Below are 27887 nucleotides of genomic sequence, written 5' to 3' on the forward strand. Positions count from 1 at the left end.
AAAGCTATTTGAACGAATTTAAGTTTTTCGACCTGCCTAGTATCAGATTCTTGAAGAAAAGTGCTACGGAATTATTTAAGCGAAGAAAGGAAAAATTCTGTCGAGCTCCTAGAAGATAAAGTCGATTTAAAGGTATTTGGGTTCTAAAATACCCAAATCACCGTTAGTGTAGGTAAATCCCGTTATATAATTGAAAAGATTTTGACTCGATGTAAATGCATTTGCATTAAATATGTCTAGTCCGGGCATTATAGAAAAAATAGAAAAAAAAATTTATATATAAGGTTTTATGTGCCCAAGTTGTTCATTGGGGGGTCAGGGACTCCCAGCAAAAAGTCCCCAAGAATCCCCTGTACGCTCGACCCCCCGCCCCCCCAAAACCCCCAAAAAATCGACCTTTCCTCGGTTTTTCGTAAATATCTCTATAAGAATTGGTTTTAGCGAAAAATGAGTTATTTAGTGAATGAAAGTTCATAAAATTTCCAATAAAAATGACTTCTATGAGTTTTTTTGTAAAATGACTTTGAACCCCTCAAAATGGCCGCCGAAAAAACGGGCATTTACGGAAATTTCAGTTTTTTCCCGAAAATGCCCATTTTTCTTTGAAACGGCTGCTCTTACGTAAAAGTTAATGGCGGATTCTAAAAGAGCGTTGAATTTAACATTAGAAATGATTATTATCGATCATTTTAGACTCACGGTCGATCAACGGAAATATGATATATCGAAACTCTTCCACCCGGGCCTAACAAATCAAGTGCTGGTTAGTTACTCATTTAAGTTTACGGTTCTGCTGGAGCGAGGAAGCGTTCAATTATCATGTAATGCATCTGAAGAGGGAGGAGAGTCGGGATTCTTCCATCCAGAAAACAGAAATTGTGCATTGAGATTTTTTTTTGGGGGGGGGGGGGGCTGAAAAGTAGAAATAGAGCATTACCTACTTTATAATTGAATGATCCCTCTTTTTCACTTCGATTTGTCTCTAGTAAAGCAATAAAACACATTTTTAAATGTTCACTTTTTCACTTCGATACCTCCAGCTCCAGTACAGGTGGTTGTAAGCGGGGGGAGGGGGGGGGGGCTCAGATTTTTTGAATGATTATCTTTTCAAGTATAAGGTGTTCAGGTACTACTTTGAGCTTGAATAGAGTCAATTATAAAACCGTGCTAAAGAACAAATGATCAGTATATTAATCACAAATAATATTTTCGATTTGTTTCACTTAATAATCATTGTAAAGCACTATATTTTAATTAATTACAATTACTTATTCGATAGCAAGTGGTAGCCGAATTATTTTTTTGAAGGAATGTCCAGCTGTAAAACTTAGAGAAAAGTCTTAGAATAATCGTCGTCTTTTTGGCTTAAGTGCGTAATTGCTTACAACTTTTTTTCTCTTCTTTTACATCTCTTCTTCTTGTTAGTCTTCTTCTCCTTCTTCTTCCGCCTCATTGCCGCTCAACTCTGGTGTTGCCCTCGCGTCATCCATATTGGCTTCTTCTTCCCACTCGTCTGTATTAAGCACAAGCGAGTCATCACACGAGATGCCGTTGCAATGCAAGCAAACGTTTGAACATTTCAGGCCTGTTTATCTACAACCGCACGATTTTCTGCAACCCTTAACACAGCCACAGAAAATTGCGTCCAAAACTTGTTTAGGTGTAGGCCCTAAAGTGGTTCGTACAGGAGTAAGCTGCGGATACAATTTCCACCCCCAATTTAAAGGCGAGAGTGCATTACCGCGCAACGTTTGAATTTGAAGGAATGCTCTAAAACAGTGCAATTTGGCGGCATCTTCTGTCAGCGGTAGAATTTCGAGACTACTTTTTTTAGCCGTGACTGCACCTTTTTTAAACCTGATGAAACGATGTTCGTTCAAACTTTCGATATTTCTATTTGCATGATAAAGTCCGATATATATTAATCGGACGCTGCATATTAATAATATGATAATAAATATGCAGATATATAATATGCTTGGAATAAGAATGACACAGCCACAACGCGGATCGAGGGTGGAAGTCCGTGCAACTGCTCGAGATCAGTTCTCGAACTAATCGCAAATCGCAAAACATATGAAGGAGCCCCACGGGATAAATTCGATGGGGGGCAACGAGAGGCGAGAGGGGAATTTTTATGAAACCGAAGCCCCTAAACGAGCTACATAAGCCCCCCGAGTTCTAGATAAGAAGGGCTCGTCCAGCGTTGCTAGGTATAATGCCCCTCCACACCTTGGGCCATGTATTTCAGCATTCATCATTTTTCTGTCATTTGGCAGCTACGATTCCTCCAAAATGCGAAAATGCGTAGACAAAACAAAAAACGTGGCCTCATCTTTTCACATCGACTTCTTCGCGGGCTGGGACCATGCTTATCGTTCCTGTATGTTAAACCGTTGCGCGGCTAAGCCGGAGGAAGGGTAATGGGTGCCCCCCCCCCCCCCCCCCACAATCACTACTCCCTTCCCTCCGATGATGGCCTTAAGTGGGAGTAAAAGGCTAATACAAATGACCCCCGAGTGAAAAAAGTATGATTTTAGTGTCATTAGAACCCCGGCCGCAAATGTTTAACTACCTAGCACTTGATTTGTTAGGCCCGGGTGGAAGAGTTTCGATATATCATATTTCCGTTGATTCGACCGTGAGTCTAAAATGATCGATAATAATCATTTCTAATGTTAAATTCAACGCTCTTTTAGAATCCGCCATTAACTTTTACGTAAGAGCAGCCGTTTCAAAGAAAAATGGGCATTTTCGGGAAAAAACTGAAATTTCCGTAAATGCCCGTTTTTTCGGCGGCCATTTTGAGGGGTTCAAAGTCATTTTACAAAAAAACTCATAGAAGTCATTTTTATTGGAAATTTTATGAACTTTCATTCACTAAATAACTCATTTTTCGCTAAAACCAATTCTTATAGAGATATTTACGAAAAACCGAGGAAAGGTCGATTTTTTGGGGGTTTTGGGGGGGGGCGGGGGGTCGAGCGTACAGGGGATTCTTGGGGACTTTTTGCTGGGAGTCCCTGACACCCCAATGAACAACTTGGGCACATAAAACCTTATATATAAATTTTTTTTTCTAATCGCCGATTTTTGATCTAATATGCCTGGACTAGTCTTGATTATGCTATTTTAAACGTTTTTCTATGCAAAGAAGTTCAACCATGCATGTCCATGCTTTATTCATTCATGAATTGAAAGTAAGAAATCTACATCCCGAAAATCTATACCGATTTGCCGTAAAAAATCGCAGGAACTTGATATACCAGGTCGATGTACCGACTCGTTGAATTTACGAATCAATTTCGTGAGTGAAAATATGTAACAGTCAATATGCCATACTTAGTCATTTTGGGTGCATTTTTTTGTATGAAACAATAATAAGTCATTTCAATCCCGAAAAACCATAAATTTTCCGTATAAACTCGAAAAAATCGAAATGTGTCGACTCCCTGACGTGAAAATTAGATTCTACGTGTAAAAATGTCTATGTATCGATATGCTAAACAGGAACCATATGTAGACACAGTCAGAAGTCTGCGGCAACATCAATTCAACAGAAAAACGGCAAGAATTAGAGCGGATTTTAGCCGCTTTGCCCGTCTCTCTTCGTTATTTACGAACCGTTCCCATACTCACCTCAAAATTTTACTCAGAGCCTTGTGTTATTATCAGCTTCCCTTTAAACCCCAGTTCGATGGTCGAATCGGCTGCCCAAATAGCAAGCCATTTTGGATGGGTTCTATGAAAAATTCGTGATATTATCGACTCTCAGGAAATCACCCCGGCATGGCAAAAATTGGTGGTATAAATGTTCGAGTGCTTAAATTAATCGTATTAGAGAAACTAAGGCATTAAACTACGAAGTCAATTTCTTTTTAATAATATAACGAGATTCACTACCGATGATTTAGCTATTATAGCCCCAGAATACTTTTAAAGCGCCTTTACGTTCAAGAATCTCGACGGTTTTTTTTTTTTTTTTTTTCTTTGGCTTAAACGACTTAAGAGACACTGTAGTTAAAAATATAAAGATTTTTCGAATTGGACATATAAAAAATGTTTAACTCGTTCAGGCACACCGTGTATTGTATAGAGTACTGCTGCTATTTGACCCTTGTCTTCACGTCAAAACTCTTACAAAGAAGCCTCTTACAAGGGGCGAATTTTCCGTAATTTCTCTCAATTTTTCTCCGTTATATAATTGAATTGCTCGTCAAATTTTAAGGTCAATTATATTTAGTTGTAATTTATACATTTCTTTTTTCCCCTTCATTTTATTTTTTTTATGGAGAAATCGAGGTTTCGTTGATTTCTTCGGATTTCGAATACTGTAACTTCTCTTCTATTCGGCAGATTTTTATGAATGAGGCCTCTTTTTATTCGTGTTTTAACGGAGAGTAAAGAAAAAATTGCTAAAAACACGCGAAACAATTATTTTTAAAAATCTGACGAATCCTAGCGTGACGGTGAAATCGTTAATCAAGCGTAAGTAATAGGGTCCCGACGGTCGCCTCGCCGGGAGCCGAGCTATTATGTTTTTCGAGAAGCCGACACTAGGGTCAGGCGCGCGGGGAAGAGAGGGGTAGGTAGATTTCTATATGTGCGCAAGTAGCTTCCTGTATGAGCCACGTTTAGCAAATGGTCTAATAAGTCTCGAGGCTCATTACAGATTGAACATACGGCTGCCTTGGCTGGCCCTGGCTATCAGAGCAGTGGTACCAAATTTTAAAAGCATAACAGGGGTGTGGAGCTCCGTCAGAGCAACTTTTTTAACAAAACGGAGGAGTGAAATTCTCATTCGAAGAGTGCCGGACTGCATCAGCCATCCTCGAATCAGTTCGTTTGCTTCTGCTTATGTATGCATATGTGGCGGCCAATCACCGCTCACGTCTGGCGACGCAGCCCATGCTCGCCCCTGATTGGCTGACGCAATCTCAACTACGGCTGTATACGTTGTGGCCACACCGACGCTGGACACTCCGCTCCCGTCAACCACACGAACCACATCTCTCACCTGCGGATATCATGGAGCCGGCCGGCTAGCCCCTTTTCCAACGGCCCTGTTTAGGACCACCACTTTAGAGCACCTCATCTGGTCTTCGGCCATATTGGTGACTCCCGACGTGAGTAAACACGCTCAGCCTTATGTTTCGCTTCATTCATTCATTCATCCTCACCTCAGGAACACACGCTCAACCCTCTCTCAGGTCAACTGCACCCAAGCACTCAAATTCAAATCTCTCACTGGAACAGTCATATTTGATCATCTTAGCATGAGCATTGAAAGCTTCTAGCATCATATCACCGCATCGTATCCATCTCTCTCCGCCGCGCAAATCAACACGCCCCAGCAAGTTGCCGCAGAACACAGCACGTCCCCAATTTGTTGTCCCGAGCACTGACCTCTTTGCCCGGAAAGATGATGGTCACAAAACTTCAACCGCGTGTCACCCGAGTCGAATGGCGCTCCCCGGTACGCTGACATGCACCTCTTACTTCTCACCACTCAATCAATCCTCTACTCACTCAATCAACCATCCCTCAACGCTCCATCATCACTCAATCAAATCCTCAAACTTTCTATCATCACTCTCTCAATCCTCAACTTTTCATCTACCTTACACACATTTACCAAACCTGTTTCCATAACATCCAAATTCACCACTCACTTCTTCTACCACCCACAGAGACTCCGTCTCAACTGCAGGGAAGTACTCTGGCGGCCAATCACCGCTCACCTCTGGCGACGCAGCCCATGCTCGCCCCTGATTGGCCGACGTAATCTTAACTACGGCTATATAGGTCGTGGCCACACCGACGCCGGACACTCCGCTCCCGTCAACCACACGGACCACATCTCTCACCTGCGGACATCATGCTGCCGGCCGGCTAGCCCCATTTCCACCACTTTAGAGCACCTCATCTGGTCTTCGGCAATACATATTTTAAATTAACGCGGAGCATTCTTAGGTTTCTTTTAAAAAAACTAAGTAACGTAGACTCTTGGTATTCATTGCACATAAACTAGAAAGCTCCAGCTTGACAAAAAACTTTAAATCATAATTATTGACGGATAAGTAAACTTTTCACACGCTTTGGAACATCTCAGAAGTTCGCGGTAGTCACTTTCCGGTAAGGAACTAAGGGACTCGGTTATTGTATCGAGTGGGGGGTCGAAACGATCGCAAAGGCGGTGTACTACGTATACGTGCCAAAATGAAAGGGAAAGGAAATGAAATGAGGATATAATTACTTAAGCGATCAGAGAGAATAAAACAAAAACATCAGAAAACTTTATGTGCAATGAACCTATAAAAAAAGACAGGTGGGCTCATAACTATGCGGAACTGGAACTATACTATCGTTGAGCAGTTTTTAGATCCCTACACCACCGATATTCTTCATATAGGAAGTAACGATAAACTTCTTCTAATTCAGCGAGTCAAATCGTGGAAGGAGATCCACGGTTGTCACTTTCCTCCACCCGTTGGAACTAACGTTCCAGTTAAACGCGTTTTTGAAGAAATTATCAATTCCTATCAGTGCCGCATATCCACATATTCATTAATGTGCAAGTGATGGTACGCTCCGATAACAAGGTTCCGTGACTAAATCATTTTTGTCTCGAGAGTCTCTCCAAAATGTATACATCATAGTGATCAAATGTTCAGCCAATTAAAAAAATTGGCCTCCGGCCAATTGGACTGCATTTTGCAATTTGGAACTATAAATTCTGGCTCCTGTGGAAAAACACTTATGTGCGTAGGGAATCTAATGGCACATACGTTCTTTTTAAACTGGGCTAGAATTTATAGTTCCTAATTGCAAAATGTAGTCCAATTATGCCCGGCGCAAGCGCCGGCATGTGGTGGGGCTTCGTCCTCCATCATGGTGCGAGGATCGCACGAGACTCCCTCGCTTTTGCCGGCGCTCCGCACTGGCTTAGACACTTTTACTGGGATATTTAGAAAAATACTGCCAATTTCACAAAATCATTTTGATTGGAATTTTGATCGCAGGATAATAGCTATAAAATTTTTATTCAAACCACTGAACTTTTATTGTAAATGTCTTCGCGATATGTGATGAATTCAAATATTCGAACTCGACTTTTCGATATTATGAAGCATTTTCATTTAAATATGAAATTGATTAATGATGCCTCCTTTTAAAGACGGCGATCCGTAAAAATCTTAGCTTTTCTACGATTCATTAGGATCCATTAGATTCATTGACATCATACTTCAGATACGATTATACATTATAATCTTTCGTTAAGCACGGTCAAAAGCCATCAGAAATTTACTTTAATGGGTAGAATGACTATTTGATGTTTAAATAGTCTTAAAACTAAACGGTTTTTGCTTAGCATCGCCCAAATTTTAAATTTGGCGGGCGAAATCTCCCTGCTGGAAATGGTTCACCACCCGCCCGCCGAGAGCCGGAGAGCGCCACCAAATCAACATTCAATTAAGGTGATTCGATGGATGCCATATTTTGTGTCAGAACGGCATGCGATATATCGCATCAATTGTTTCCACTTTTCAGCTACTCGTCATTTTTCTCCAATTTTGAAATCGCAATTCTGTTGTCAGGAGTCTAAAGCATTCACTCACCAATTTTAACAAAGGAATTCACCGTAATGAAGGCGTGGTTTTTTCAGAGAGAAAATATCGCATTCGAGTGCAGTTTCGATATTAGTATCGAATGCGATGTTTTCTCTCTGAAAAAACCACGCCTTTATTACGTTGAATTTCTTTGTTAAAATTGGTAGGTGAATTCTTTAGTCTCGTGACAACAGAATTGCGATTTCAAAATTGGAGGAAAATGACGAGTAGCTGAAAAAATGGAACCAATTGATGCGATATATCGCATGCCGTTCTGACACAAAATATGGCGTCCATCGAATCACCTTAACATTCTTTAAGAAGACACATACAGGGTGTTCGTAAAGTCCCCTCCCCCCCCTCTAACTTTTGACCTAATTGAGGTAGAGATTTGAAACTTGGAGGGTGTTCCTAGATCAAAGGGAGCTACTTTTTGACCCCCCCAAAATTTTGGGGGGGCCCCATTTTGGGGGGGTTACGGACCCTAACTTTTAATTTTCAAATGAGAAGACCCCCTTTGTGATACCTCGTTCGAAAGAGCATAAAAAAAGAAAATTTTTCGCGCAAACCGGAAGTCATTATCTCAAACCGTTTCAAAATGGCGGCCGGTCAAAGTTCCAAATGGCCGAAAATTGGCACCTCTGCTATTTGCACATGGATTTGCTTGAAACTCGGTATCTGGGGGTATTTTGGCACGAGAAAAACGAATTTAACGTTAGATTTTCAAAAAAACCCTAATTTTTCAAAATGGCGACCCGTTTAGGCTCAAAAAGGCCGAAAATTTGACAAACTCGATTTTTTTGCCAATGGATTCACCTGAAATTCGGTATCTGGGGGTATTTTGACCCGAGAATAACGAATTCAACGTTAGATTTTTAAACAAACCCTAATTTTTCAAAATGGCCGCCGATTAAAGTTCAAAATGGTCAACAATTGGCAACCTCGACTTTTTGCCGATAGATTCGCCTCAAACTCGGTGTTTGAGGGTATCTGGGTGGGAAACAAACGAATTCGACGTTATTTCACCGAGTTTCAGGCGAATATATCGGCAAAAAGTCGAGGTTGCCAATTGTTGACCATTTTGAACTTTAATCGGCGGCCATTTTGAAAAATTAGGGTTTGTTTAAAAATCTAACGTTGAATTCGTTATTCTCGGGTCAAAATACCCCCAGATACCGAATTTCAGGTGAATCCATTGGCAAAAAAATCGAGTTTGTCAAATTTTCGGCCTTTTTGAGCCTAAACGGGTCGCCATTTTGAAAAATTAGGGTTTTTTTTGAAAATCTAACGTTAAATTCGTTTTTCTCGTGCCAAAATACCCCCAGATACCGAGTTTCAAGCAAATCCATGTGCAAATAGCAGAGGTGCCAATTTTCGGCCATTTGGAACTTTGACCGGCCGCCATTTTGAAACGGTTTGAGATAATGACTTCCGGTTTGCGCGAAAAATTTTCTTTTTTTATGCTCTTTCGAACGAGGTATCACAAAGGGGGTCTTCTCATTTGAAAATTAAAAGTTAGGGTCCGTAACCCCCCCAAAATGGGGCCCCCCCAAAATTTTGGGGGGGTCAAAAAGTAGCTCCCTTTGATCTAGGAACACCCTCCAAGTTTCAAATCTCTACCTCAATTAGGTCAAAAGTTAGAGGGGGGGGAGGGGACTTTACGAACACCCTGTATACGCACGACCGACGGGTGAATGTGTAAGCCAGTTTTCCAATATAAAGCATTACAAGTCTATGGAAACATTGAGGCTTTACGCACCAGTAGCATGATACACTGAGAAGAGACACATTAATTCCAGAGGAGTTCGGCTGCTAGCAAAATTTTAGAAGCAAGTGGAAACACAACTTCATCCCCTCAGATTGAGACCCCGACAGACATCATCGTATTGATAGGAGGGATGATTTTCTGGTGGATAGTTGCTGAATCTGATCAACGAGAAATAGTATCTAGGACTCACTATAATGGGATATCATCAAATCATCAATCATTTATGAACAATTACTTAAATGATGACCAAGATCAGGGCCGCCGGGAAGAAATAACAGGTTGCGATCTGAGTACTTACTGTAACAACTAAATTTATCAAGGGTGCGGGAATTATAAAAGGATCGTATAGAAATGGATTCAGTTATCTTCGGCTTTGATAAAATAGAAACACGCATCGATTAATCTATCTTATTCTTAATGTTAAAATTTAAATTTAAAATATTTAAAGTCATAATAGCAGAAATATAACCTAAAATTTGGCCTCTGGAGTCGGCACTCACCATCCACCGCGCGGTTCTACGGGTTGTTTTCAAATTCAAATGGGTTGTGAAGATTTGACGGACCCGACTTATCTTTCGATTAATTCTCCTTTCGACGTCCATATAAGTATGTCCGAATACTTTTCAGAGGTTTGATCCTTGGAGTTTACAGATTCTAATTATACCCAGTTTGATGGGTTTTATGCTACCCTTACCTCCACAGCCGTGACTACATGTTGACTATCGAAATGTCAATAAACCGACATAATTATCAATTGTTCTCCCTTATACCTCATTACTTTCAATTCTGCAAAAAAAGCGAGCTGCATTGTAAACCACAGATTTCAAATATCTATAGTTTTATAGGGTTTTTTTCTACGGTTATAGCTGTAGGTTGTTCTAAATGAACACGCCCACCTTCCGCGGCCGGGCGTTTCGCGGGCGGGCCTCGAACCTGCCCCGAATCTGTTCAGCGATTGGTCAATTCTATCATCGTCATGTTTTGGGGTCTAAAATTTGTCGTTAAAGCTTAATAACTTTTTTAAGGTCGGTAATCGTGTTTACACTTTCAGCCTATTCTTCAAGCGTTTCAAAAATGTTGACATAAGCTTAAGAATGTACATTACTGTCAATTATGAATAAGCTCCCCTCAGTTTCAGTAATTTCCAAAAAATAAAATAGTATCTCTACGTTCCCTGATTTAATTACGTATCCCTTCGAATCTTAAAATTCTCCTACTGCAGCTGGATTTCCCCGTCCCTCCTATTATTAAGCAAGTGGCGTTTTTAAATTACCCCTCCCCCACCCTTTTTTAATGTTGGCTGGGGAGGCTAAGATGCGTAACGCCCCCCCCCCCTCCTCTCATTAAATTATATTAGTGTGAATGTGACAATGGCACACCCTGAAAGTCGCCTTTTAGAGTATGGAATTTTCGCGTTTATTTAAATTTTTTCGTTATTATTTTTTTGGGGGAGTGGGAGGGGCTCGAAAAAGAGGGGGGAGGATAATCCCTTCTTCCCTCCCCCCCCCCCTTCGTTAAGTTATGTTAGTGTAATCGTGTTAATGACAAGCCCTGAAAGTCGTCTTACAAAGTTGAATTTTCGCGTTTAATTAACGTTTCTCGTGATTATTTTTTTGGGGGGAGGGGGAGGGAGGAGGGTGTACCACACTCCCCCCTGTCACCCTCCACAAGAAGTCACACTGATGTTCTCTAAGAACGAACGCCACTTGTTTTCATTTTGCCGCCCATTTTTGCGCATAACGCTGCTTCAAGGAAGCGGCCAATCTTGACGGTTTTTATAGGGTGGGTACTGCTGGGGGGACCCCCTTCCCCCACGAGGGGTTAGGCCGCCCCTCGTATGAAAAATTAATGCTCTATCATTTTAGAGATAAACAATTTTACGATATTACCAACCTTCTCCGCGTTATTGGCGAGAAATTGCGGCGAAACGGTCATTTTCGCGGTAATTTTAGATATTTTAACATTTTAAGCCCCCCCCCCCCCATTTTAAGGGCCCGCGGGTAAAGTGAGCAGGTAAAGACCATTGGCGAAAGTCACTTAAGACTATTCTAGACCAAAATTTCACGAGCTTTCAGAATGGTTATCTGTAGTTTTGCCCAGAGTCGGAATTCTGAGCGATTTTGGGGGTTTTAGGGGGGGGGGTCCCCCCCCCACCACGATAGAATTCGCGAGCTTCAAGAAAATCACCATCTTCAAAATTCCCACGGGGGGGGGGGGAGGGTTACCCCTTGCAGGCCCACGGTCTAATGGTCCAGGAACCACGGGTCAGAATGGAGCCCGGCAAAGAAAAATTGCGAAATGGCCAATTTTTGTTTTTGGAGTTCATTTTTGTCCCTGGATAACTCAAAAGAGATTCCCCGAGATTTGCTAGCCGCACAAGTGTGAAAATATGTTCTCAAATAATTTGCTAAATCCGCAAAATACAATTGTACTAATAGCTTTTTCAACCATTATAATCGCAAAAAGACACTTCAATCGCAGCACCTATATCTGGTAAGGACAGGAATTTATTAGGCGGTAAAAATCGTAATATTGAGAATGCTAAAGTAGCGATCGATTTTATAGTTTCGCAAAATGATTAGTAAAAAAAGCAATACCGTAAGCTAATTCAGCAAACATTTTGCAAATGTGGAAGGAACGACATGCCCAACTCCGGGCAAAATCGCCATTTTTTAATAACCCTCTTTGAATCTCTCATCGTGCACAGAGCACGCACCAATAGGGTTCCAAAGGGTGGCAAAAAGTACGGACACTTGTTTAAACTCAAGCGTGGTTGTAGATATTGACTCGCGTCTCAGACGAAACTTCTTGAATTGTTGGCCGTTGTGAGGAGGTCGTGACCCTTCGCCACCGGGGGGTGGGAGGCGGCAGACAACTTTTGTATCTTAAAATGGAACCCCCATCGAGTGATACCTCTAGGTATCACGAACCTTAGCTTCATTCATATTATATTTGTTAGACGCGTTTAACAAATGTGACACGCGTGAATCAGTTTTAAACCAATTTTGTGAATTTAATTCAAAACAGTATCACTTCTCTCCAGATTGGCAATTAATACGACCAACGCCTAACAAATACCTAAAGCAATAACAATTCTCCACCTCTACCCTCAATCAAAAGTCACCGTCATTAAATTTTTCTGGATCTTGAGGGTCTCCATGCGGGGCCCAGTAACCGCATACATTCTCCGGTATAGTCACTCCACGGAGGTCCAATCAGCTTGTTAGCGTAATTTTTAGGGGGATTGAGATATGGCTGACAAGGTGAAGAAGAGGAGGGAGGAGGGAGATGTCAGTAAAATCTTGGGAAAAAGTGGGTGACGTAATTGATGGACAGCTCCCCAGGCGGCCGATCGGCTCCCTCAGTAACTTACCTCGTTTACAAAATTCAAGTGCCGTAATCTTCCCGATGCCGGCGCTGCATCCGGTTATGACGGCTACTTTATCATCCAATCTTGCGTCGCTTTCGCACACTCCGCCTAAGAAACCGGGCAACTGGAACAATTACAAGCAGAAACGTTTGATGATGCCGCGGTGGACGTGCCATATATGGTCCTAGTCCCGAATTCAGTTCACGGCGTTGGCGCCGGCTGTTGCAAACGGGAGCTAGAAACCGGGTCATTCATAGCCAAAGTACTCCGGAGACCTCAATAGAATGCCCACCTATTTTAGGAATTGCCATACGCGTATCTTTGTCGCTCTATGGTTGGCTCATCAGTCGTTTCGGCCATTCATGGTGCTCTTTGGAAGTTAGGATTCAATGATCCTTTCAGTACAGGGATACTATGCCGCTTGCTGAATGGTTGCGCCCTGTTTTCCATTCATAGAATAGAGCCTCTCTTCATCTAGTTTTGGACCAAAAAGGTAAAAAATCAAAATGACTACAGAACTCTTGGGTTCTTTTTTTTATTTTTCAACTTATAAAGTAGATATTGAGCGCAAACTTGGTGGATATTTATTTTGGCCTGCTTTTTATTATTGTTCTGGTCCGATCCTTCTTTTATCTTCTTTGGGTTATATTTCTTCGGTTGTGTAACCTTAGAAGATAAACAGAGGATCAGACCAAAAGAACAAAAGAAAGTAAGCCAAAATAATCATGATATCCGACCGAATGTAAAATCCCATTAGCCTGGTGGATATTTTTGTTAAAAGAGACACTTTCCGTGAAGAATAAGAAATCATCGCCTGTGATCGTTTAGATGCCCAAATCAAATGATTACAGGCGATGATTTCTTATTCTTCTTGAAAAATCATTTTTTTTTTTTTTTTTTTTTTTTTTTTTTTTATTTAGGTATCACGTCGGGGTCACCATTATGTGGAACACTCAATCAAAGAAAGGGACGACTCCTATATTCCACAATCAACTATGAGTTTATTTAATAATACTAGGTTAGGAATACATCAGCTGATGAGTTAACAGGTATCATTAATTTTCTCTCTTGATAGTATAAGTTCCTCATGATCGGGTTTGTTTACGTCAGAGCTGGAGAACCTTAATAAAGCTTATAACTGGTGAACCAGTCAAAGAGTGGCACAGATATGACAACAAAACTCTCGCCTGTAAAAGCACTCTGATCTGACGTCTCCACGATGGCACCCTCCTCCTGCTCCTCCGAGTTTGTGTGTGTCCCTTTTTAACGTAAAGACTTAACTGTTGAATTCGTGTCTTTTTTTTTGCAACTTGTAAGTAATGGAACATATTTCATATTTCATAGAGTGAGATAGGCGTTTAAAATTTCAATAGCAGGACCCATCTCTCCCATTGATCTAGGTACTCCACGGTCCGAAGCAGTGACCAACGGTGGTCTTCAATCAAGCTTGACTTGCTTATGCAACCCAAAGATCACTCCAAACTCCAGCGTTTCTGAGCATCCCATCATTATGGATGATATCATGATAACAGAAATTGCTAGCATGTGCAACATCTTAAAAATAAAAGTGCACTAATTTTAACCAAATTTCATCACTTCGTTTTAAAGGCATTAAACTTCCTTTTTCCAGCTTTGGCACGAGCTATCTTGATTCAGCACAAAGTTATAATGGACAAACAAGCCATTGCATCATATGTCACCCGCGCGACTGCTGGGGGTCCACGCAAACATGTGGGCACTGTCAAATTGTGACGGAATACCTAACTGACACTTGAAAATGTGAAATCAAAGATGATACAAAAATGAAACTTGGCACAGGGCCTGTTGCGCGATTTTTTTTGCTTAAATTGAAAGCACCAAGGCTCCTGATGTCACAGAAATTTTCCCGGATTTTTGACGACCGAGAACTCCCAAAAAGTCAACTTAAAAACGCCCCGAAATTAGGATTTTTGAAACGGTCACTTTCACGCGGGAACAGATCCGGTACGCTCACAATTCATAATGAACCTGGTCTTTTCATAACTTACAATGCATTTTCCAACAAGGAATTGGCAGCCGCTTTTTACATGCAAATATCTAGTCAACCGATGATTTTTGACCGAAATGGCATTCAGAAATGGATTCCTGGGACGTTTAAATAGTTGAAACCTTCATATAAGCTAAATAAGTGAGAACCGACGGGATAAACGGAAATATTTACGGTAAACCCTATTTTTAAGGAAAATTGTAGTCAATGGGCCATTTGTTTTTACTTTTTTGTCTCTATTTCACTTTATGACAAAAATGTTTTGATAATTCTGGTAACCGAAGGAGGATCCTAATCCTTAATCATAGGTACCGGTCTCCTCATCTCATCAGTATTGTCACTGGTAGGTACCTAAGCTTTTTTTTTTTTTTTTTTTTTTTTTTTATAATTAATGATTGATACTATCATTTCGGTATCTTCAGTGAAACATTGAAGGATGAAATATCGAGAAATAACAACTGACTCGCTTGATCCAGGTTTGAACGTTGGACTGCCGCAGCGTGTTTGGGATTAATATGTAACAATGTATAGGTACCTACTCTATGCAGTATGCACATACCCCCAAAATCGCCCGTTTCAAAATTTAACGAAATTCATAACAGTGATAGAGGGGCACTTCCGGCTTCCAAATCCGGAGTGGTTTAGTCCCCAGCCCCGCGAGTGCGACGTTGCCAATTTTTAAGTCGAGACATGTTCAACCCCATAACTTTTGAACAAATAAAGATACCCCTGTTAAAAATGATCAGTTGAGATCAGTTAAGATCAGTTAAGATCAAGTAGAGAAAATGAACTGATATTAACTGATATCGACTGTTACCAACTGATACCAGTTGAAAGTCAAGATATGGATATTTGATGAGTGCCAGTTGGTACTACTTAGTAGAGGTTGAACTGATACCAGATACTCAATAGATATATGTTGAGCCTTAATAGGTAACGGTTAAAATTTTCTATGTATCACTTCAGGTTCAATTGATGTCGGTTTAGCATGAACTGACATCTATTGAACATCAACTGATCCCAACAACAAAGGGTATCCCGGGATAAGCATGTCAAAATGCCCTTGTGAATGGATTTTTATTTTAACCATTTTAAGTCATCAAGGGGGTCCTAAAACTTAGGTTTTGGGGGGTTTCAGCCCCCCAACCCCCTCCGCCCCCCTCAGACCCCCAAAAACCGCTTTTTTGGGCTATTTTTGACTATGCTAACGTCATTTCCTCATAACTTTCGTAATTTTCTATAGAATTGAACCAAAATTTGTCAGAATCTACATCAATTGGCTTAGTTTGTGTAGAAAAAAATTCATTATCATCGGATAATATTTTAGCCCCTAAAAAAATTCGTAAAATTTTTGAAAAAATCATTTTTTTTCCTTTTTTCGCGGCTAGGTGGCGTATGGAAACATGTACACAAACAAAAATTGTCTTTTTTCTTAATTTATACATCCAATAAGATACAGGAAAAATTTCGTGTTGATCGGAGTGGTGCGCCATACTTAAAAACGCAATTTTCTAACCTCAAAACGGCCTAAATGCCACCATTAGCCTCCTTTGATGACTAGGCGTGGAGAAATGTAGAGAGAAATATCCGGTTTTATCGTCTCACCTCTTAAGTGATTCACTTAAGTACCTTGAGTCAAAATTTCGAGTCGATCAGAGTGGTGCGCAACACCCAAGCACGCAATTTTCTAACCTCAAAACGCCGAAATTGCCCATTTCGGCACCCATCATCACTCCGTGTGAAAAAATAAGAAGAGGTACATCCGATATTATTGTCCTACCTCATGAATTAGACACTTAAGTGCCTTTAGTACAAATTTCGAGTCGATCAGAGTGGTGCGCAACACCCAAGCACGCAATTTTCTAACCTCAAAACGCCGAAATTGCCCATTTCGGCACCCATCATCACTCCGTGTGAAAAAATAAGAAGAGGTACATCCGATATTATTGTCCTACCTCATGAATTAGACACTTAAGTGCCTTTAGTACAAATTTCGAGTCGATCAGAGTGGTGCGCAACACCCAAGCACGCAATTTTCTAACCTCAAAACGCCGAAATTGCCCATTTCGGCACCCATTAACACTCTGTGTAAAAAAAGAGAGGTGGGTACATTCGATTTTATAGTCCTACCTCATGAATTAGGCACTTGAATACCTAGAGTCAAAATTTCGTGTTGATCAGAGTGATGCGCAACACCCGAACACGCCGCTTTCTAACCTGAAACCCCCAAAAATTCCCATTTCGGCATTCATTATCTCTGTACGTTAGCCAAGATCCCGCTTGAAAATTGCATGATGCACATTTCAAAGTTTATTATGGCATCCTGCCGCGTAGCAGACCCGGTCACTCAGGGAAACCTCTAAACTCCCAGGATATATATGACGGTAGGGAGAGCCCCCCACGAGGAAGCGTTTCCTCGTCCAAACTTCCATAATACGTAGCGGTGCAATGAGTACTGGCAAATTCAAGTCAATAAATTAACAAGAGATTAGAAAGAATCATAACGTGAAAGGAAAATACTTTTCAGTAAAGAAACCTTGTAATGAGTGAAAGAAACGGGTTTTTTTTAAAATATAATTAATATTTACAATTGTAGAGATGACAAAATTATAACTTAAGGTAAGACATGATATACAAATCGGAAATTAAACAAAAATCAGTGGCAAGAAATAAAGACGAGTGATCAATGGTTTTAAGTTGCTCCATTTTGCTGGTGTCAATCGCAATTTTGCGTTTGAATTTACAGGATAGATTTTTTTTAAGAAGCACGAGATAAATTTGACCTAATTTGGTGGGTATTTGGTATGATTTCTTCTTCGCAAAGAAGGTTCATTTTAACAGACTTTGTCAACAAACACTTGCTCATTACAATTTTTTTTGTTTACCTCTGAAACAATTTGTACGTATATTAGGTTAAAACAAAAACAAAAAACAAATGGAAGGTGTGGTTTCTTTTTTTTTTTGAAGTGGGTCAGACTTCACGTGGTGTGTTTAGGAATTCATGAAGGGAATCCCTCTGGGCGAGCTGAAGGGTATACTGAGGACAATGCTAAACCACGGTAAATACGACTATACATGTAGTCGTATTTACCGTTTTATCTTAATTATATTTAAAAAAACCACCGTTTCCTTCACTCATAACAAAGTTTCTTTACTAAAAAAGTGATTTCCTTTCACTTTAGGATTCTTTCTAACCTCTTGTTAATTTATTGACTTGAATTTGCCAGTACTCATTGCACCGCTACGTATTATGGAAGTTTGGACGAGGAAACGCTTCTTCGTGGGGATGGACCAGCCTCCTTACCGTCATATATATCCTGTGAGTTTAGAGGTTTCCCTGAGTGCTTGGGTGTTGCGCACCACTCTGATCAACACGAAATTTTGACTAAATGCCCTTAAGTGTCTAATTTATGAGGTAGGACAATAATATCGGATGTATCTCTTCTTATTTTTTCACACGTAGTGATAATGGGTGCCGAAATGGGCAATTTCGGCGTTTTGAGGTTAGAAAATTGCGTGCTTGGGTGTTGCGCACCACTCTGATCGACACGAAATTTTGACTCTAGGTATTCAAGTGCCTAATTCATGAGGTAGGACAATAATAATGGATGTACGTCTTCTTATTTTTTCACACGGAGTGATAATGGGTGCCGAAATGGGCAATTTCGGCGTTTTGAGGTTAGAAAATTGCGTGCTTGGGTGTTGCGCACCACTCTGATCGACTCGAAATTTGTACTAAAGGCACTTAAGTGTCTAATTCATGAGGTAGGACAATAATATCGGATGTACCTCTTCTTATTTTTTCACACGGAGTGATGATGGGTGCCGAAATGGGCAATTTCGGCGTTTTGAGGTTAGGAAATTGCGTGCTTGGGTGTTGCGCACCACTCTGATCGACTCGAAATTTTGACTCAAGGTACTTAAGTGAATCACTTAAGAGGTGAGACGATAAAACCGGATATTTCTCTCTACATTTCTCCACGCCTAGTCATCAAAGGAGGCTAATGGTGGCATTTAGGCCGTTTTGAGGTTAGAAAATTGCGTTTTTAAGTATGGCGCACCACTCCGATCAACACGAAATTTTTCCTGTATCTTATTGGATGTATAAATTAAGAAAAAAGACAATTTTTGTTTGTGTACATGTTTCCATACGCCACCTAGCCGCGAAAAAAGGAAAAAAAATGATTTTTTCAAAAATTTTACGAATTTTTTTAGGGGCTAAAATATTATCCGATGATAATGAATTTTTTTCTACACAAACTAAGCCAATTGATGTAGATTCTGACAAATTTTGGTTCAATTCTATAGAAAATTACGAAAGTTATGAGGAAATGACGTTAGCATAGTCAAAAATAGCCCAAAAAAGCGGTTTTTGGGGGTCTGAGGGGGGCGGAGGGGGTTGGGGGGCTGAAACCCCCCAAAACCTAAGTTTTAGGACCCCCTTGATGACTTAAAATGGTTAAAATAAAAATCCATTCACAAGGGCATTTTGACATGCTTATCCCGGGATACCCTTTAACAGACGTCCATTAAAAGTTTAAATTTAGTCCGATAAGGCTCCGTATGCATTTTAACAGGACAACCTGGTTGGCATGTATGACAAGGCCCACTAGGCCACTTCATCAAGGTATTTAGACTTCAGGGTCACTATTTCAATAGAGATATTTAAATTATTTTAATCCCTTTTCCATTTTATTTTTTTCTACATGGTAAATGCATGATTTTATGGTTTTAAAATATCGAATAATGTTGATAATTTGAAATTCTACGGCCGTTCAAAGATTACGTCACTTGCTAAAGAAAGGAGGAGTTTAAGGACAGTGCAACACGTAGGAGGGTACCCAGCGCTGCTTGCTATTACACAAAAATCGGCCCTTCATACCAGTTTCATGGATTTGTCGGCACGGGAGCATGGATTCCTTTTATACCATAAATTTTGTGCAATGCCTACTTCAATTTGTTCTTATTTTGAAGAATATGCAGAATGCAGAATGTAGAATTTTCTTCGCACAGAGAAGAAAAATCACGGCAGTTTTAAAGAATTGCCGTTGAGTAGTTTTCCGTTTAAAAAATCAAGTATGACAGGAAGTCTGCGACGTCGCAAACCGAGTTATGTGATTGCCGACTTACACCGTCGATATGAAGCATGACAGGAAGAAAAAATGAAGCATAAATAATGAATATAATTTCGCTACAAGAAAATAACAAAAATAGTAGGTACATATCATGCGGAAAATACAGAAAAATTAAAACTTCTCTGTATGCCTTTTCATACGTAAGCAACATCATTATAATGGTTACCTTCAAGGTAAATCAGTCACATAATTATGATCACATCCACAATCATTTCGTCAGTCGTAAGAGCGTCAAACTGACTCTTACTTTGACTCTGTTTCAATCATAACGATGTCACAATGACGATACCTCGTCCGTGATTCCCGTAGTCATAACGATCATGCCACAATGACGATCGACCATAATTCCCGTGGTCATAACGATGTCACGCTGATAGTCACTCCTATCCTGTTTTCATCATTATGATATCATAGTTTGGGAACCGCTCTGTCAGAGTTAATGATAACAACGTCAGAGCGACATCATTATGGTCATTGTGATGTTGCTATGACGTTAACATGTTCAATATGACATCATAACGACGTCACAGTGATGATCACTGTGTTCATTATGATGGCATTATGTTTCACTTTTACCACGGTATACTGATGAAGGGAAAGGATAAGAAATCAAAAGAAAATGTAGGTACCGCATCAGACAAAGCTTCTCTTCCGTAGTGTGTCAACCACACGAACACGTCATCCATTATGATTTTTCCTCTCCACAAGAGTCCCGAGAGTAAAGTTTGCCAGTTATCTGCCATGCCGACTTGGTTGCTGTAATCGCCTATTTTTTTTCCTTCAGAAATCCATCTAAACTGCCTAAACAAGGTGAAAAGGTTATGAGTAAGTAGTGGAATTGTATTAGGAGTAACATTTTCGGTGGAATACGAGGTCTGTTAGATTAGAAACCGGATTTTGGTCATAACTACCTCACAATGCGTCCAAATTACGTTTTCTTGAGCTCTTCTGATAGCTGGAAATATACTTAAGAACGCTACGTTCACCGCAGATTTTGTTTATTTTGATCAGTGTTTATTCTGTGTCATCTTGAATACGAGTAAGTCAGGTGCGTTTTGCGATTTTCATCATGCGATCACTGATAGAACAAAGATTCAACATTAAATTTTGTTTTAAACTCGGTAAACCTTGTACCAAAACTTTTGGTATACGCTAAGTAAAGTTTACCATGATCATTGTATGAGATGTTCCCACTGTTTTGAATGAGTTAAACGATTCAAAACTGGTCAGGAGTTCGTCAAAGATGAGGAGCATGGGAATCGACCCTCAACGGCAACTGACATTTGTCGCGTGGAAGAAATGCGGGCAGAAGTGCTCGAAAACGGTCGTTCGAGCTTGTTGAACAGAGTAATATTTCTGAAAACTCTGTACATACAATTTTGATAGAAGATGTATAGACACGCATCGAGTTTCAGGTACACTTGCCCCTTGATTGTTGTCCGTTGAACGAAAATCCAACCAAATGTCAATTTCCCTTTAGCTGCTTGAACGTTCTAACAGTGATCCTACATTTTTGGATAGGATAATTTTCGGTGACAATATTTTAGTGTACGGCTACGATATGGAGACAAAACTCCAATCGTCCTTGTGGGTTGAAAAATGTAGTGCAAGACCGAAAAAAGAGATACAAGTTCGGTGGAACATAAAAATCGCAAAACACCCTTGAGGTTGCCTTACTTCAAGCCACATACCAACGAAGCTCATTAGGATTTTTCAAACTTGTGAACGTAGCGTTCTTAAGTATATTTCCTGCTATCAGAAAAGCTCAAGAAAACGTAATTTGGACGCATTGTGGGCTAGTTATGACCAAAATCCGGTTTCTAATCTATCAGACCTCGTATAAGCAAAAAACCTATCGATATTATGAGTCAATAAATCAAGAGTGGCGGTAGCCACCCCCGGTCGAGGAAAATGACGTCCTACTAAAGTCCCGATAACAAACGGGTGGCCGACACTCTTAGTCACAGCCAACTCCCTTAATCTGAAAATTGATTCGATTTAGAATGGAATTTAGAGCAAACGGCGGCACGGATTCCAACGATCTTGGTGTCTATGGACGCAGCTAAGTTAGCCGGATGGCGTTTAAGGGTTTCATTCAGATCCATTGAGTTTTCAAAAACTTAAAAGCACTTAATGACCCAAAACAAGGAAAATTTTACTTTTTACTTTGCCGGAAAGAATTTCAAGAATCCAGGGTCCTGAGAAAGTCACTCAAACTCCGCGATAACGGTAAACCTTAGACCCATAAAAGTGGGTACCTAAAGAATCGCCATGTTACCGTGTCCACGGGCTTTTACAGTTTTTTAACATTCCTGGTGTTCTAAAAGAGAAATTAAGGAAAATACGACTAAACTGCCCGTCATGACCATCTTTAACAACAGATTTCTCGCTTACCCGGCCGCAGATTGTAATGGAGCCTATATAAAGGGCACTCCGTGAAGATGTGAGGATTTCATTTTGCCACATAAAAAAGAGCTTTATCTCACGGATAATCCAGCATCCGCTTACATCCTTCAAAATTTTAGCTATAATTATTGAATTTAGAAAAAAACTAGTAATATAATGGTTCAACGCCATTGGTTCATTCTGTTCAGGTTCGTCCGAGTTTCGGGAACGAAATTCCTGTCGTCGTTATCAACCTCCATCTACTGTATTTATTTGTGAATAATGAACAGATTTAATTTAAAAGTTCAATTCATTTTAGATCCTAACTAATATTACACACTTATATTATTACGCCCACTTTTATCCCGATACACTACTTCATTGGTTTCTTAAAAATCTCGAGTGATTTCTGGTCGGTCGTTACCAACCTCTTTAACTAGTTGTGAATAGATTTACCTAATTTGGATAAGAGTTTAATTCTTTGTAGATGCTAACTACTGTATGAACATACTCTTATTATTACGTCTCACGTGTTCTACTGGAGCCCGATATACCTTAATTTCTCTTAAAATGTTCAAGTGATATCTTTATTTTATTGGACGATATGTGACAAAATTTTAAGTGAGGTTATGTCGTCATGTTTATGTCAGTACCTGACCGAAGCGATAAATGTAATTCCGGAAAATTACGTCAAAGAAATTACACCGAAATTGTGCCAAACTCTCCAAAGGAAGCAGCATTTACATCACAGAATGTATTCTCACTACTAAAGTCTAAAAATTACTGGAATATGAGCCTCGGTCTTTACATGCGACTGTCACTGAACTTCGACCAAAATTTATTCGCTCTATATCTTGCCATCAACCTATGTGCTTTGGAGTGATTATGCTTCTCTGAAGTGTATGTTATTTACATTAAGAACATGTTTCCTTCATGATTTATTTTGGAATCCTCCTATCTCTTCTACCGTTCTTGTTACGCGCGGCTTGCGTACCTGAGTATGTGAGGCACAATTCCATCCCTTTTCGGAACAGTTCAATCATAGGTCAACTTAATGTCACATAATCAAAGGTCTTTGACTGTGAGCATTTGCTCAAATTGGTTTCTTCTAAGTCTCTTTGATTTTGCGTCAGGAGTTGTTAGAAACTTCATTTTGCCCAACAATGTATAACAAGGTCTTTAATGAAAGGTATGTACCTACCCGTTTTATTCTCATAATTTCATAAGTTGATGATAAAAATACAATGAAGGCTTCATTTTCTTGCATAATTGCTGTGTGAAATGGGTGCGTCCATTCCTCCTCTATTTAAAAGAGTAACAGAATGTATCGCTCATCTGTTTAGAGGACTTCAGTATTAAGATACGTAGGTACGTGTTCCTGCCTAGTTCCTTTGGAATAAGTGTGATCGTGTTAATCAAGGCTAAATACAATTAGACCCCATGGTATCAATGTAATCATAAATGTCTCTCCACTCATACCAACTAGGTGCGGCATATCCTCCGATCAAGAGATGGAAATTGCCGTCTCAGTAGGTACGGGGGTGAGCCTACGAACCCAGAAATGGTGATCGTAAGTACCGCTTTGGCCTCTCACATTCAGATGAGCCTTTTTCTCTAATGAACTCATGCCTATACTTAGATCTCCAGACTTATTTACTGTATTAAGAACACATAAGATAATAAATCAAATAGGTCAAGTCCAATCTTTATACCAAGTGCAGGTACCAACATAATTTTTTGTTATCGGGTGGACAAAAGACACTAGCTGCAACGCAGCGATTCATAGATTTAATTGTTCCCAACCGATCCTTGATTTGGCGTCAATCCTTTGGATAAAAAGATCACGATAGTTCCATTATTATTAATTAAAAACATCATTTAATTTGACAACAGTTCTGTGTGCGTTTCCTACTGTCTAAAGTTCAGTAAAAATAAGGACTCAATTTTGTGGTGGCCACATTCTTCATGATGCAGTTACTTCTCAACCAATGAACACCAGATTCGTTTCATACTTAGAGTTTCGCCTTGTAGGATTAATTTTTGATTGGCTCTTGCATTTCGGTTAAAGCGAAAGACTGAGTATGAGCCATGGAACGAAAGGTACAACAAGAAACAAACGGAATGAGAGAGGGAATGTAAGTAGGAAATGGTAGGAAAGCAACAAGAGCAAAGTAAACAAAACCTCGAAAATAAGAAGGCAAATTTTTATCCAGACGAATTTCTACTTCAATCTTAAAATACATTCTCCTCAAAACCCTTGTTCTTTTAGTGCATTTTCACGTTATTCTTAGTGTGCCATCCTATAAAGCCCTATCTGAAAGTAAATAAATTCGCGGGCAATTTTTAAACTTTACTTTGCTGCAATTGCTCCGAGTTCTCAGGATCTGGGAAGTTGCAAGAATCAGAATCAGCATTGGTGCGCTCTCTTGCGGCTAACGCCGAAACCCCGGTTTTCACTTTCACTTTTCTCCACCAGTAGCGCTCTGCTTTCGTTCCGAATGCTTCGGTTTTGCTAGCTCTTCGTATAGCCAGACCTTTAGGTACTTATTCACCCAAAAACGATCTGATATAAACTACAAAAACCCTCAAAAACATTTTTCGGGCAAAAAATCCGGTCGAGGAAATTGACGTGTCACTTCCTTTTAATCAAGTATAAGACAGGCAAAAAACCTTTGATGAATTCCCAAGGTCCACTAAGACTAATAATCATCAAAAAGTTCCAAAAACTTACTCGAAAGGAAAAAAGTAAAATGAAAAATAAATCCCTTGCCAAAAATAAATAAAAAACCGATTTTGAGATAAATCTCTCGAATGAACTTGAAATCACAAAATCGGTCGAGGATGTCAACTGAAATTTTTCCCCCTTTAATTACGAGCTCCGCAACAAGCGTGACTCGCTTGTACCTTTTCATACACGAGCCGCACGAATTCATCTCTTCTTCTCTCCTCTCCTTCCGTCCATGGACAGAAGTCCAAAATTTTTCGGATTTACTGACGCGACCGGCTGCGGCTTGGTGCGTAAACATAGGTGGATTACTAAGATTACACATACGTCAGAGAGAAACACGTACAACCTGTTGACTTAAGTGGGGCCCATTCCGTGAAGGGACTCAACTCCTCCACTATAACAATTCCACTAATAATTTTGCGATTCAGAAATCTTTTCACTTGTCCGGACCTAACGTGTCTGTCAAAATGTCATCCAATGGTACAGATGTATTTTATACTTAACTGATAGAGTATAAGAACAATTATTACTTACAACCCACCTACCGTCCAAAGCAAATGGTAAGCTCCCTTAAAAAAAATCCATGTTTCAGATGAATCATGTTTCGAAAAAGTCTAACTTGTGCGGTTATGGAAAAATAGGTCGACTGGTGAAACTGCAACCGACTTGAAGCCGACATCAGGGATGATAAGAAGGCACCGATTCACTGAGAGCATCAAGCCGCAGCCGGTCGCGTCAGTAAATCCGAAAAATTTTGGACCTCTGTCCATGGACGGAAGGAGAGGAGATGAGAAGAGATGAATTCGTGCGGCTCGTGTATGAAAAGGTACAAGCTAGTCACGCTTGTTGCGGAGTTCATAATTAAAGGGGGAAAAATTTCAGTTGACATCCTCGACCGATTTTGTGATTTCAAGTTCATTCGAGGGATTTATCTCAAAATCGGGTTTTTATTTATTTTTGGCAAGGGATTTATTTTTAATTTTATTTTTTTCCTTTCGAGTAAGTTTTTGGAACTTTTTGATGATTATTAGTCTTAGTAGACCTTGGGAATTCATCAAAGGTTTTTTGCCTGTCTTATACTTGATTAAAAGGAAGTGACACGTCAATTTCCTGGACCGGATTTTTTGCCCGAAAAATGTTTTTGAGGGTTTTTGTAGTTTATTAGTATTTACCTCCAACATTGTCGCGGCAAAAAACGTCTCGGCTGCTGTACCTACTGCTGCAAACATATTCGTTTGAATGATTAACTTGAAAAAAAGCGGGGGGGGGGGGGATTGTTCAGTCGTTTTCTTCTGATCCAATAAAAGTTTATAATAAATACACTAGCGGCAATTCAAAAGACGTATTCTTTGACTTTTTCTAATGTTTTGTTGTGCGGAGGCATGCGCCTTTTTCACCTGAAAATGAAACACCGCTATCATGACGCGTGAATATTTCAAACTTCGACCGTCGAATATTTTACATCACACTTTAATTATTTCTCCTCTGTGGCGTGTTTTCTTTATTGATATCATAATAAAACCGACAGCCAGGAGTAGTGTGAAAACAGGAATTTAAGCGCAGTAAGTTTCCAACAGCGTTGCACAATGGTGCAGAAAAATATGAATTAAATTACAGTGTTGTATGGTGATTATAATTCAATATGGCAACGCTGTAAAAAAGAGATTACGTGTCAATCCCCCGGATTGTTTGTTGCCCCTTCAATATGCGGGTTATGCAATAGTGTAATATAGCCCCTTCAATCTGCGGGTTATGCAATGATGTATTCTTCAACATGGCGGTTATGCAACAGCGTTGCCGGACGCTGCACATAAATAAATAATCTATTTATGGGTGAAATTCTGCAACATTGAATTTTAGTGTTGCCAGATGGTGCAAGAAATTAGTTAATTTTTCGATACAATGTTGTCAGATTTTGCAAAAAATTCAGATTTTCGGACTCGTAAAAATTTTCGGGATCAATAGACCATATCCACCAGTATGGGCCTGGTATCGGAGACTGTAGAGTAGGGTCTGATTCTGGAAATTAAAACATTTTCGGAAAATTACCCTCCTCCAATCCGCCGCAGACCGATGCGATTCCTTTACACTATCGAAAATCGGAAAACTGTACGGACCAAATTTTGATACGACTTTTTGTTTTTGAGATTTTGGACTTGTAAAATTTTGGCGGCATCGATAGACCATATCTTACAGTATGGGACTGGTATCGGTGACTGGAGAGGAGGGTCTGATTCGGGATATTAAAAAATTTTCTAAGTCCCTCGCTGGAAAATATTTTCGGAAAATTCCCCTCCTCCAATCCGCCCCGGACCGATGTGATTCTTTTACACTATCGAAGATCGGAAAACTGTACAGACCGAATTTTATTATGTTATTTCGTTTTCGAGAAAATTCGACTTTTACCTAAGTCGCATGCGTATCTTATGTGTATATACGAGTTTTTATGATTGCTTGAATACATGGGATTCTTGACTTTACTATTGACAAGTTGTATGTCTGATGGTAAAAACACATCTATGACACATAAATATCTTATGTGTACGTATACGCGGTTTTGCTCCTTACATTGTTTTCAGATTGTGCAAAATATTCGGATTTTCGGACTTGTAAAATTTCCGGGATCAATAGACCATATCCTCCAGTATGGGCCTGGTATCGGAGACTGTGGAGTATAGGGTCTGATTCCGGAAATTAAAACATTTTCGGAAAATTACCCTCCTCCGATCCGTAGCGGACCGATGCGATTCTTTTACACTATCGAAGATCGGAAAACTGCACAGACCGAATTTTGATACGACTTTTAGTTTTCGAGAAAATCCAACTTTTACCTAAGTCGTAAAGACCATCTCTTCCAGGATGGGA

General features: G+C 39.9%; 1 protein-coding gene across 2 annotated transcripts in view; it reads right to left on the reverse strand.

Annotated features, from left to right (window-relative positions):
• LOC109031595 (retinol dehydrogenase 12) overlaps positions 1-23423 on the reverse strand; it is a 99706-nt gene extending 76283 nt beyond the window's left edge. Inside the window, exons 1-2 of one of the 2 annotated variants that reach the window (XM_072297117.1) lie at positions 20539-23423; positions 12752-12872 (exon numbers count right to left, since the gene is read on the reverse strand). In XM_072297117.1, coding sequence (XP_072153218.1) covers positions 12752-12872; positions 20539-20652 — 235 coding nt within the window. In that variant the 5' untranslated portion in view covers positions 20653-23423. Of the gene's footprint in view, positions 1-5867; positions 7607-12751; positions 12873-20538 lie in introns of those variants that run through there. The other variant, XM_072297118.1, reaches the window with a different exon arrangement.
• Positions 23424-27887: the final 4464 nt, after the last annotated feature.

Source organism: Bemisia tabaci, chromosome 2 (assembly GCF_918797505.1).
Source record: "Bemisia tabaci chromosome 2, PGI_BMITA_v3".
In the NCBI taxonomy this organism is placed as follows: Eukaryota; Metazoa; Arthropoda; class Insecta; order Hemiptera; family Aleyrodidae; genus Bemisia; species Bemisia tabaci.